The sequence below is a fragment of the Pararge aegeria genome, chromosome 1 (genome assembly GCF_905163445.1).
Source record: "Pararge aegeria chromosome 1, ilParAegt1.1, whole genome shotgun sequence".
Classification (NCBI taxonomy): domain Eukaryota; kingdom Metazoa; phylum Arthropoda; class Insecta; order Lepidoptera; family Nymphalidae; genus Pararge; species Pararge aegeria.
Window position 1 is genome coordinate 7,977,011 of NC_053180.1, and position 12,681 is coordinate 7,989,691.

Consider the following 12,681-nt stretch of genomic DNA (forward strand, 5'->3'; position numbering starts at 1 on the left):
GCCCGCCATTTTGATACGCTCTGCGCTCTGTTGTCTATAATTTCAATAGATCGTCTTTATGGCAAGGTCCGTAGATAATTTTACTCTCTGGATAGTGAATATCTACTTTATTGTGCTCGTTGTACTCTCTGATTATTGCAAAACGTCAAAACATTAAACAATGAATTCAAAAATTGATTTTATTATATTTTCAGGTTTTCCCGGAGGAATAATTATGTATAAGGTATTTTAAGATGGATTCTTGGTCGAATCTGTGTCGGTGCTGTCTATCTCCCGAATCTTATGTGTCACTTTTGAATTACGACGAACACGTTAATGAGCAGTTTTTGGAAACCACAAGTATTGAGGTAATATTGCTATTATGTTATTACTTACAAAACCACAGTCCACTCTGTCTCGTTAAAAGTTTCACCCCTATTTTAAATGCACATATTTTCACATAAACTGAATTACAATAAACCCGGTAATTTTAAGCAATGTAGCCAAGAAGCTTAAACGATATCTCTATCCTATTAGACAATCTAAAGTTTAAATGTTACTAGTTGAAGGTTATTTATAACCATTACATTATCATATTAACAAATGGACATCCACTGCTGGCCGTGGGGTTTTCCTAATTCCATGATCTTGTGTTTCTCCAGCCGCTCAGTGCAAACTATTTATATATGACGTAATTTGGGCGCCTGGTGATGATGCACGATGATGATAATGATATGCAATGGCAGATCAAAGCAAAAATCTTCCCTCTTATCTCAAGCTATGATATTTGAAAGGTCCTGTCAGTTGAAGTGTGACAAAATACTGCATAATTGTCAGGCCATGAACATCGCTGCAATCATCATAAAGGGTCTATGATTAGCAGTAATAGGAATAAGTTTTATGGGATCATTAATCACAAAAATTATAGACAAGGCTTGTTTTGCTCAAAATATATCTATATATTATCTCTTGTCTTTTGCATAATAAATAGTAACAACTATTTTAACCATCCCAAAAAATCAATTCATTTATCAGATGGTTAAAAACTTCTTATAATATTCTAAAAGCCCATACTATGTCTAATTTAGGACGATAAGTTTTGGCAGGTGCACACTTTTAAAGTTTCATATTATTTTCTGGTAAAATGTAACAGATGTTGTACTTCATTGATAGGTAGGTATCCCCCACTCAGTGAATGTTGAATTGAGTTGAATACAGAACAAACTATTGAAATCAGTTTTGAAATAAAATAAATCAAACATCAAAATGAATTAATCATACAATTTTTGCAAATATCTGTCACACAATTATTTGTTACAAAATATATACTATTAGATACTTTATCATGTGTTTGTGTGTTATCAAATAGTTTGTAATATAAATTAAATCTGACCCATATTCATCAGTTAGTGCCCATAACTTTGGGGCTAGTTGGTGATGCACTTATTTGTGTATAGTTATTCTTAAAAAAATTACATCATTTTGCAAAGAATAGTATGATGTTACAGAGAATTATAACAACAAGTAAAGATAATGTATACTCAGTGGGGTATTGAGAAGAATGTAATTAGGTCAGATAAAATTTGTTTAACCAAATTAAACTTGTAACTTCATTTTTAAAAGTGGCTGATATTCAATAAAAAAATGTTTGGCAAGTAGGTAACTCAAAATATTTAAAGCCCTTTTTCAAACTTCTTTGCTTTTCAATTGGTAAACCACATGCCAGTTACATTTTCTAAACCATATTATCTTTTTTAATTATTATAGACAAAATTTAGTTAAGAGAATTAGTTTATGTTATTAGATACAATTTTTTTTTGTCTGATAACTTTTAATGGGTTTATAATCTTTTATGGTAGTGTGACATAAAGACTTTTTGTTTCCATTTCTAATGTATTCTATTTATTTTATACATCCATAGCTTACAATAGGAGTAACAATAAAATAAATAATATGTATTCATAATTTATATAGAGATTTGTTGTTATGTTATAAAATCTGTATTATGCTAGCGTTACCTAGCCAATATTTAGTGTGGACTTAGAGAAAGCCTGTACCCAGCAGTAGGGTGTGAATTTAATTAATGATAATAAACTGAATCTTAAGTTACATCTCTGTTATAGACATTTTTAATATTAAGAAGGTCCTAAAGAGGTTGTTCTTGTGTAATTTTGATAACTTCATGTTTCCTTTTAATTTCAGGTGAAGCAAGATGATGGATTACCTCACAATCTGTGCAATAATTGTTATTCACTTATGATTTCAGCATATGAGTTTCGGTTGCAATGTACAAAAGTAGACAAAGAATTGAAACTACAGCTTGAAACAACAACATTAGATCAGAAACAAATTGAAAACTGCAGCCAAATTGAAACCCAAGTAAAATCAACTTCAAACATGACTATCGAGGACATTGCGAAGGAATCAATGAAACAACTAGAGAGTTTAATAAAACAGGAACCAAATGATGATAGTGATGATGAATTCTACTATGTGGTTGTTGTTGATGAACCAGAAGATGCAACAAATGAAGATGCTGAAACAAATAATGGAATTGCAATAGAGTCTAATACTCAAGATGTTGACAACTTTCAAGAAGGAAATATGGAAGTTGATGATGAAAACAATTTTATGCAGTACCAGAATAAGACACATAGCACTCAATTTGAAAACAATATTGAGTCATTCCTAGTTTCAAATCCAAAAGTTCCTATGAATGTACCAGCTACAATTCTCGAAAATGAAGAGGGTCAAGACATTAATGATAACTTTGATAATATTATTATGGATGTGAATGAAGTTAGTCAACCTTCCCAAGAACAAAATCTTTCAATAATTGAAGAAACAGATAGTCAATATTCAATTGCAGGGGACATAGTTAACAATTTATCAAACAAAAATTACATTAAAATCCTTACCCCATCTGGTGCTGAGAGGACAATACTTCTTAAAGGTGAAGATGGTATTAAATATGTGACAGATCCTCACATGCTGAAAATGGATGAAGATTCTGCTCCTGAAGAAGTGATATTTTATGAAGGTGATGAATCTGATCTCCAAATACTGAAATGTGATGCTTCCGAATTAATCATAGAATATGCAGATGACAGTCACATAGCCACAGTGATACAACAAGATGATGGGACATTTCTTTGTGAATGTGGTGAACAGTTTGATGACTTAGGGCAGTATCAAAATCATCAACTAAAACATACCCAAACTGAGGAATTCTTGTGCAATTTATGCGGTAAAGGGTTTGAAACATGTGAAATTCTAGCAGGACATATGATACTTCACAGCACAACAGGATTCTTTGTTACATGCCCATTCTGTGACCAAGATGTTAAAAGAAACACACTTACACAGCATATAAAATACACCCATAATAGTAAACCGCAATGTAATTTGTGTAAGAAAACTTTTGCCAACCAAAATAATCTCAAACGTCATATGATGATACATAGTGGTATTAAAGACTTTGAATGTGACATTTGCCAAAAAAGATTCCATCAAAAAATCACAATGCAAACACATAGACTAACACATGTCAATCCATTTACATGCTATCAATGTGGTATTAAGTTTGAAAGCAAACTTGCTTTAGCAACACATAAAGGAACTGAAGATTGTCAAAAATTGAGAAAATCAAAGGTCAAAGAAGAATTAATGAAGACAGTGAAGCAAGAAATACTGACTAATGCTGGCAAGTTGTTGGGTTTTGCTTGTTCATTATGCAAGAAAATGTTTTCCGTTGAGTCAGCTTTGGACCAACACGTTGAAAATAAACATCTACTTGATAGTGATGATGGGAGTGGGGAAGGAAAATTTAAAAAGAATTTAAAAAGGTTTGATTGTTTAATTTGTGGCAAGGGATGTGCTAGTCAAGCAATGTTAATTATGCATGAACGGGTCCACACAAATGAGCGCCCTTTTCCCTGCCAACTATGTTCATTAAGATTTAAGACTCGGACACATTTGAGAACACACCAGTTAACACATACTAGGGAAAAAAAGTTTGGTTGTTCAGTTTGCATGAAATTCTTTGCGCTAAAGGGTAATTTGGTTGTGCACCTAAGAACTCATACCGGGGAGAGACCATATGTTTGTACAATTTGTGGTGAAGCCTACATCGACTCAAAATATCTTAAGAAGCACAAACAAAAAAAGCATGCTATAGAAAATGTACCATGGAATAAGTATGAATAATAGCATTTACATTATTCATATATATGTAAATATTAAATACTTGTAATAATTTATCAGGCGAAATTGTAATCCTTTATGTTATGCAGTATTTTAAACAATCAAATTTTCAACTTTTATAATAAGGGAGGTGCTTGTGCACTGCATTTACTAAATTAATGTTATAAAACATTAACATCTTATTAGAATTTGTTGATATTTGTAACAGGTTTTAAAATACTTTACAGTGATAATCTAAACATTCGCAAGCATTTGTTACAACTTTTGACAAAATGTCTACTACGATTTTATAACTGTGGTGTAAAAAACACAAAACGCATAGACAGCACCATTATACACACTTTAAATTTTCATAGATATAGTACTAGGTCCTTTTAAGACCTAATTTCATGATAATATTTTCTAATTAAAGTATTTTTGAGGATTATTGAAAATACATAGTTTTTTATATAAAGACTGAAGCCTGTTGAATGGAGGTGTTTTTTATAGTTCTTCAAGCTAGATGTAGTTCATCATGTGACTATTTATTACAATAATTAGCTATAATAATGTGTTATCAGAAATATTGTAATTTTAACTGAGTGACAATGGTCAATCCAAAAGTGACAAGTTACTTATTGGACAGCGAACTAGGTAAAGACAGGTGCAGTCACATTGATTTAATTTTAATAATAAAGTAAGCATTATGATATTTTGTTTTCTTTTGTTGAAATAGGGCAAAGCCCATAAATGTTTTTTTTAATATTAAGTAATATATTGATAGGAAATAAATAAATAGTATAGCAATATTTTGAATGTTTTAATTAAAATCTATTATCATTATAATATCTCACCTTAACCATACAATTCTAAACGGTACTTCAATAATGGTCGATGAATTTACCTTGGTTAAAGCTAAGCAAGAGCTAACCTTTTGAAAGCAAATGTACCAAAATAAAGTAATAAGTAAATATAAGTACCTAATGATAATTTTCTTCTAAAATCTTCATAATAAAAAAAAAAATATCTAATTTGGTAGTTAGGTAACTAGCTATTGAACTTAGCCGTTTGTTAACAGTTAACAGCACAAAAGATCCTGGAGGGTCGAAGTGCATCCGCTGAAGCGGGCCTCATTACAAAATAGCCGTTGGTAGATGCAGGTATTCTATATTCTTTTGCCCCAGGGTCTAAGCCAAAAATGACTGTCTCACGGCTGTAGTAGTAAGTATGATCGTGCATTGTACATGACGCTACAATAATTTTCATACTTCATCCCGTAGATAATACATCATGACTTAATAGATGGCACTATGTAAAAAAATACAATTTATCTAAACAGGTTCATGTCAACAAAAAGGTGTTTACTTATTTATTCTGTAGCAAAAGGAGTGGTGGTGTAGTCATAAACAAGAAAATATAAGGACAAGGAAATATTAACTTTTATGAGAGATTAATATTACGATTTAGGTTTGCTACGATGGGTAAAGTTTTCTCTTTTTATCCACCTATATTGGGAGTACTCGGCTGTATACTAATCAGTTCTTCGACTCGACAACAGATGGCATTAATCATAAATGCAGTTTTATTTCATTTGAATTGATAGTTATAAATGTAAATCACGGGAAATATCATAACAGTGTTCCGATTTATAAATTCCTAATGTTTTAGAGATTAATCTTAATATGAAAAACCTATGGCGATGAATTTTTATGATTTTTTCCAACGAGGACCTAGTACTGCTATTGAACAACGGATGGCAGTATTCTCTACAGTATTATTCGTAGACAGACAAAATTATTTATTTTGATCATTTTGATAAAAAAAAATATGTAAAAACCAGTTCCAATTCTGTAGTACACAACATGTTGCAATCAAAAATTCTAAACCAAACAAAATGGTCCGGTCTAAAAGGAGTGCTTTTCGTCTCATAATATTCCACGCGGAACAGCACAATTTTTAGTTAGGTTTTAGGTAGGTACCTTCCTTGTGTTTAGATTAATGTACCTAGATACCTACTTAGAACAGAATTGTCTCTCCACCTTTCCTAAAATCAGTCTATAATGAATAAGGTAAGACTTCGTACGGTTACCTAGTTAAGAAACGTCTTTGGTTTCATTTGAGTCAACTTGCGCTGATTTTTGCTGTGAAAAGATGTAAGAAAAAGAAAAACGGGCGAAGTAAAAAACTTTCGGATTCAATGTAAAAAAAAAACGGTAAACTCCTTGCGTCATCTCCCACGAAACGTACCAGGGCAGCAGCATAAGCAGGCGTTGGCGTAGTAAATTAGGCGCGGGCTCGTGCCGCAGCCCGCACTCAGCGATATTGCTATCGGGCCGCCTAGACATCGACAACGACTATAATAGGGTTGTCACAATATTGTATTTAACAAAAAAATATAATTATTTAACAATGTGAAATCCCGAACCAAAAATTATAGTTGAGTTGGAAGACCATAAGTTAAATGAAAGGTCTATTATTGCATTTCATATCTTGATAAGTATTCCTCACAAAGAAAAGTTTTTATATTTAAATATTTAAACGTAAAATACAACTCACTGATAAGAACCAAGTTCTAAGAAAAGGATTATAGTGCCTTTAAAATACAACAATAATTAGCTTACCTAATTTTTTCCTATATTCCGCGGAAATCAAAATTTCAATAAATCTCACCAGGATGCAATCTCTCAAATTCCATTACGATTGAACCCCTTAGTACAAGATTCGGTTGCTCGCTATCGAGGAGTCGTTTTCGAGTATGGAATACTTGAACATCGGTGTAAAATGGAACTTGTTTGTATAGTGTTAGAGCTCAAATTTGCGTACAATTATTTAGCTTGAAATTTTGACCGAACTTTTATAAAACAAAAATCAGAAGTACAAAATTTGCGACTTGCGATTTCAAGTAAAATTAGGTCCATTTTACTTTGACGATACAAAATTTAATTCTCGAAAATGACTCCTGGATGGCGTAAAAGCAAACCTTGTACTGCCTTGTACTCTATGTTTCAATGAGATGTGATAGTGATTTGAATATGTAATTCGTTATTCAGTTAACATAATTAAACTTTACTATTTTTCTCACACTATATAAGTTAATAGATTTGGCTAAAATAAATAAATGTAGCTGAAAAAGAGATAAATACACATTTAAAAAATGTTGATGTTCATAACAAAGCACGTTGTTTTAAGGTTCTATAAGTTTGTATTATTTACGCTATTACACATCGCTACGTCTCAGTCACATATTTATTTCAGTGTAAATCAATAGTTTCTTCCTAAAACCTTAGAAAGGAGCGAAAAAAGTCTTCGTGCTCGTTTCGCTTGCGCGCTTTCTGCTGCAATTTATTTTACAGCTCTAAATTAATCCATGAGGCACTTTTACATCCAAGAACACATCCATTGATAAATTGAGGAAACTCGATAACTTTGTTTTCCAACGACGAAGAACGAAGCGATAATACACCTAATTGGTAGCTGATATTCTTACAAATATTATAAATATAAAAGAGTGTTTGCATGTTTGTCCTTCCGTCGTCCTCTAAGCGAAATATCAACTTGGATTTACTTTTTGGCATATAGTAAAAATATACTAATAATAAACGTGTAAAATAAACTATACAATAATAATAAACGTGGACGAAGAACGAAGTCTAGAACTAAGCGGTAAGATTATGTTTCATCATTGAAATGTGATTTAACAAACGCTAAAGCTATTTGCAGTCAGAGATTTACGGAGATGTTAGAAAATCGTTATCAAACTTTGTTTTCAAAGTACAAGCCTAGAACGAAGCGATAGCTAGTATGAGTAGATATAGGTTTATCAATACGTTGGAATATTATAGCTATAGGAATATGAAAAATAAATAATGGGGCGTGATTAATAAAGCGGCAGCCCTGAGCGCGGCGGCTGCCAGTGAACAAAGCAGCCGCGTCGAGCGCCACTCACCGCTCGCTCGGGTATACTGCGCTCAAATAATTTGGATACTTTAAATAACTAATTTTTAACATTCCTTTTTTTAGTCAAGCTGTCTCTATATGCGCTATTGATCACGCTTTTATCGTTTCGACTACTTGCTAATACTACAGATATTAAATTGGTTGTTTTTACTGTGAAACGTTCTGAAATAAATCGAGAGAAAGTAGATATTGTCCAAACGATTTAGTTAAGATTTGTTAACACGTTTTATGCTGATCTCATTGTAAGCTATAAAGGTTAAAAGAATTATTATGGCTTTAATCGAACTTGGAGGTTTATATAACTTAATCCCTCCTTGTAAGAAAAGAGGCTTGGAGCCCAAGTTTGTTTTTGCAATTGTTTGTCAGTCAGTGTGAAAAAAATATATAACTTATTATTATTAAAATATGATAGTCTAGTCAAAGAAGTTTATTTGAAGCATATTTTCTTAAAATTATTCGTAGCGTAAAAACCTACGCTAACCGAGCAAAAAGTAAATACAACATGAATAGTAATTGCCTACAACGACGGTTATTCTTGCTCTACGATGCACGGGGTTGACACCGCTAATTTCCTAACTCCGGGTTGCCATTAAAATTCTTTGAAAAAACACAATACCTAACAGTTTTTGGCTCTACCCTGGATTCGAACCCAGGACCTCGTGATCGTTGCTGTTAAACATTTTGTTACTCTGTTCCGTAACATCGGCAGCGCTCGGACCACGACACTATCGTTCAAAAAATTCAAAATTCAAATTCAAAATTCATTTATTTCAAGTAGGCCTAATATAAGCACTTTTGAAACGTCAAGTATGCATGTTTGTGTGACTCTACCACCGGTTCGGAAAGCAGATTCTACCGAGAAGAGCCGGCAAGAAACTCAGTAGTTGCTCTTTTCCAACATCAACATTTACAATCATTTTGCTATCTTGCGGGAGATGAGAGCGAGGCTGGCTGCTTCCATTCTACCTTGTCATTGAGGAATTCATCAAATGTATAGTAACCTCGCTGTACTAGATGCGTTTTTACACATTTTTTAAATGTATGCATTGGTAGGTCAAGAATTTCCTTAGGAATCATGTTGTAAAAGCGTATACTCAACCCCACAAAGGAGTTCTGCACCTTTCGCAGACGATATGCAGATATCACTAATTTATGACCGTTTCTGGTAAGTTGATTGTTAATTTCAGCTTTTGATTTATAAAGAGTAATATCGTGTGGCCACATTCCCGACTACGCGACGTTGACGTCGAAACTCATGTTTTTGGTTTCACGGTGTAATGTCACTTTACAGAAATAACATGATTTTTGAATTTTTTGAATGAAATAAATTAAAACTGAATTTTGAATCGCTATATTATAACGCTGTATTAGCTCACTATTGTTAAGAAAGAAATAAAGTTTATTAAAGATTTAATATTTTACTATCTGTTGTCAAGTATCAAGCGTGGTCGAATCCCTCGCGCTTCGGCAATGAATCACCGAGGCGCGCCGGGCCGACATCGCAGCGTCCCGCACAGCGCGCTATAACCTACTGCTAACTGCAAGCCGTTCCTATACAGCATATATGCCTAGGTATATGATGTACCTACAGGTTAACTTTGTGGCACCCCGCACACGTCTATATTACTGACATTGTACCTATATTGCCAATAATATTTTCTACGTGCTGTGGGGCTTTGAAGAAGTAGGTAATATTGTGAATATTTGTATCCTAAAATACAATACAATATACCTAGGTATATTATGATGAATGTTTGTTACTCTTTCAAACTAAAACGACTGGCCCTACAAGACTGAAATTAGTAATTAAGATAAACTATACTTTTTGACCAGGTAACATGTAAATACAGTTCCTGCGGAATTTATGAAATACCAAAGAAAAAGCGGATGAAGCCGCAGGCAACTAGTTGTCAATAATAACGCCTGTGTGCCGGAACCCTGTAGGTATAACTTACTAGCTCTGAGTTAGGTAGGAATTTCGTGGTGTCCCATCCGCGTGCCTCGAAGTCAAAGTTCAAGTATAACATGATAACCTGAATTCGGAGTCATAACGCACCTCACGTGATACTTGAATACGATAACAAATATTATAACCCACCAACCCACATTGGAGCAGTGTGGTGGGTTTATGCTCTGAAACCCTATTACCTATGAGAGGGAGGCCTGTACCCAGCAGTCAGGGTTGTACTAACAGAATAGTTAGGTGGGTCACCCAGCAGGCATTAGAGTTAGGAATCAGGTCGGCAATAGTAGAGCTTTTTGTGACAGAAGAAATTTACCACAAAAATAGATAATGCACGCCTACAGTTTCCGGGTGGATAAACAAAAGTATTATTTTCAAACTGCTTGGGAGCTAAACGCATTGTAAGAATTTTTACATGGATATAGCACTGGTGATAGACAATGCATAATTTTAAGCCTGCTTAAATCAACTGTTCCTACGCGATTCTTTAAAATCCTAAACAAAACGCGGACGAAGTTGCGGGCAAAAGCTAGTAATAAATAAAACACTAGTGAGTAAAAAAAGCAGACTTTAGGTTTCCTTACTTTATTTATTACTTTGAACTCTGAGCATGTGACTTCCAGAATTGTAACTGGTTACTAGGGTTACATGAAATGAAAGCGTCAGCCCGTTATACTAGCTACCGAGCTGTAAGTAAGCAACGCGTTCAGAAAAACGTGCCTGGTGGCGAAATGAAATATATCCATTCCGCGGTGGGTTTCACGGCAGATAAGCCTCGGGGCGGATGAAGTGGGAGGGGTCCCGACTAGTGAAGTAGGTGTCACTAGGGAAGTGCCATTGATTATTTTATCGATATCGATTTTTATTAATCTTATCTTACTAAATATTAATCCACAATAATATTATAGATATGCGAAAGTGTGTTGTTTTTTTGTTTGACCTGACTTTATGAACTAACTAAGTAGCCTATTGACTTTGACTAAGTGATAATTGAGTTAGTTGAAAGGGCGGAGAGTAGTATTCTTTTCAACCCCGAAAAACACACGGTTTTCACGGGATTTGTAAAAAACTGTAATAAATGTGAGCAACAGCAGTAACTTAATAAATAAGATGGACTGTTAGTGATTGTTGATGTTCGTGGCTTATATTTTATGTGGCAGAACGAATTTAAATAAAATTTGGCTCACAGTTTCTTAGAATCGTTAGACAATTTTAATTCTACTAAGTTAATAAATTAATTTATAATATAAACAAATAACAATATCTTAGGTGCGTACTACGAAATTTATTTCCAATAAACATATAACTTTCAAAAGTTCACATTGTTTTCAAAATGAATGCGCTATCATTGCCTATTCATATAGGTAATGATATCGTATATATAGCCACCGCGTTGGGTAAAATAAGTGAGTAAATTTTTGGAACACGACATTAATAAAAGTGTACGTGGTATACATAAACATTTTATCCAGTCTCAACCGCAAGTGCCGCAAAAACGTAGTCCTTACTTATAACTTAATATTTGCGGCGCTTAACCATTTGAGCAGCTTCGGCAGCTGCAACCAATTTTTTGGTGGATTGTGTGCGGTTGATTAGGTTTAATGCATACAAAGTATTCGTATATATTATGGCTATACAAAAGGCCTGCATTTGGGAAACAAGTGAGGCCATGATTCCAGGTGGCTGCCGCATGTCCAATCAAGGCTCTTCAGGCTTGCATACCTTTAACCCCAAGTGTACACACACGGGCACGTTAAGCCGTGACTACTTGGTATTACATTATATACAGGGAAAACCTATTGCCAAGTACTCTTAATCAATTTATACATATTTCCTTTTGCCGCAGCGATGGCCCTCTTAGCGTATTCAGTACTTCAATTTTAAATGCATCATCGCATAGATACAATTTACTGATAAGCTCGTAGGCGAAGATGTTTTATTCCTAACGTGTTTTATATTAATTGTTTTTTCAAAATAGGGCAATATATTTCTAAGGACCTAAAATCTTTTATCATAATATTTCCATACCTAATTCTTTAGTGCAAAATACATGTCAAATAAATAGCCTGTAAAATTAAGAACTTCGATAGATCAGTAATCTATTAAATCACTTAATTTCAAATGGCTTACATACCCTGAGACACAGGTTTTATTTTAAAACTTACTTCAGGATTCGCAAAACTATTGTAAAATGACTAATATTTTAACAATAAATTTCATTTCATGTTCTCAGATGAGATGTTACAAAAACGTTCTAAAAGCACTGAAAAACGAAAGAACTTCGACAGATCAAGTCAAGTTTAAGTAATTACATCACTAGTTTTTGGCGCGCGGCTGGAGCAAAGCGGCGACGGGACGCATTTAGTGAGCCGCTCCGTTTGATTGTATCATTGCTACGCTACATGTGTATATATAATACACATCCCTATATACAACAAACACATAAGCATCTCGCTATAGTCACGTGACGACACTCTTGGCTTCTGAAAGCTCCGTGTGTTGCCTTCTATACACATATATAACAGTAGCTATGATGCGTGCCTTGATTTGTATTATCACAGAATACGTTACAGTAGATACTTGTGAAATTATTATGATGA

General features: G+C 33.8%; 1 protein-coding gene across 3 annotated transcripts; it reads left to right on the top strand.

Annotated features, from left to right (window-relative positions):
- Positions 1 to 4,899, top strand: LOC120623788 (gastrula zinc finger protein XlCGF26.1-like). 3 transcript variants are annotated; one of them, XM_039890031.1, is made up of 3 exons: positions 1 to 66; positions 195 to 347; positions 2,182 to 4,899. In XM_039890031.1, exons 2-3 carry the CDS (start codon positions 234 to 236, stop codon positions 4,183 to 4,185), a joined length of 2,118 nt encoding a protein of 705 aa, XP_039745965.1. In that variant the 5' UTR covers positions 1 to 66; positions 195 to 233; the 3' UTR covers positions 4,186 to 4,899. The 3 variants fall into 3 exon arrangements, with proteins under 3 accessions (XP_039745965.1, XP_039745973.1, XP_039745982.1); XM_039890039.1 differs by lacking the exon at positions 1 to 66 and adding an exon at positions 96 to 118; XM_039890048.1 differs by lacking the exon at positions 1 to 66 and having other exon boundaries at positions 212 to 347; positions 2,246 to 4,899.
- Positions 4,900 to 12,681: the final 7,782 nt, after the last annotated feature.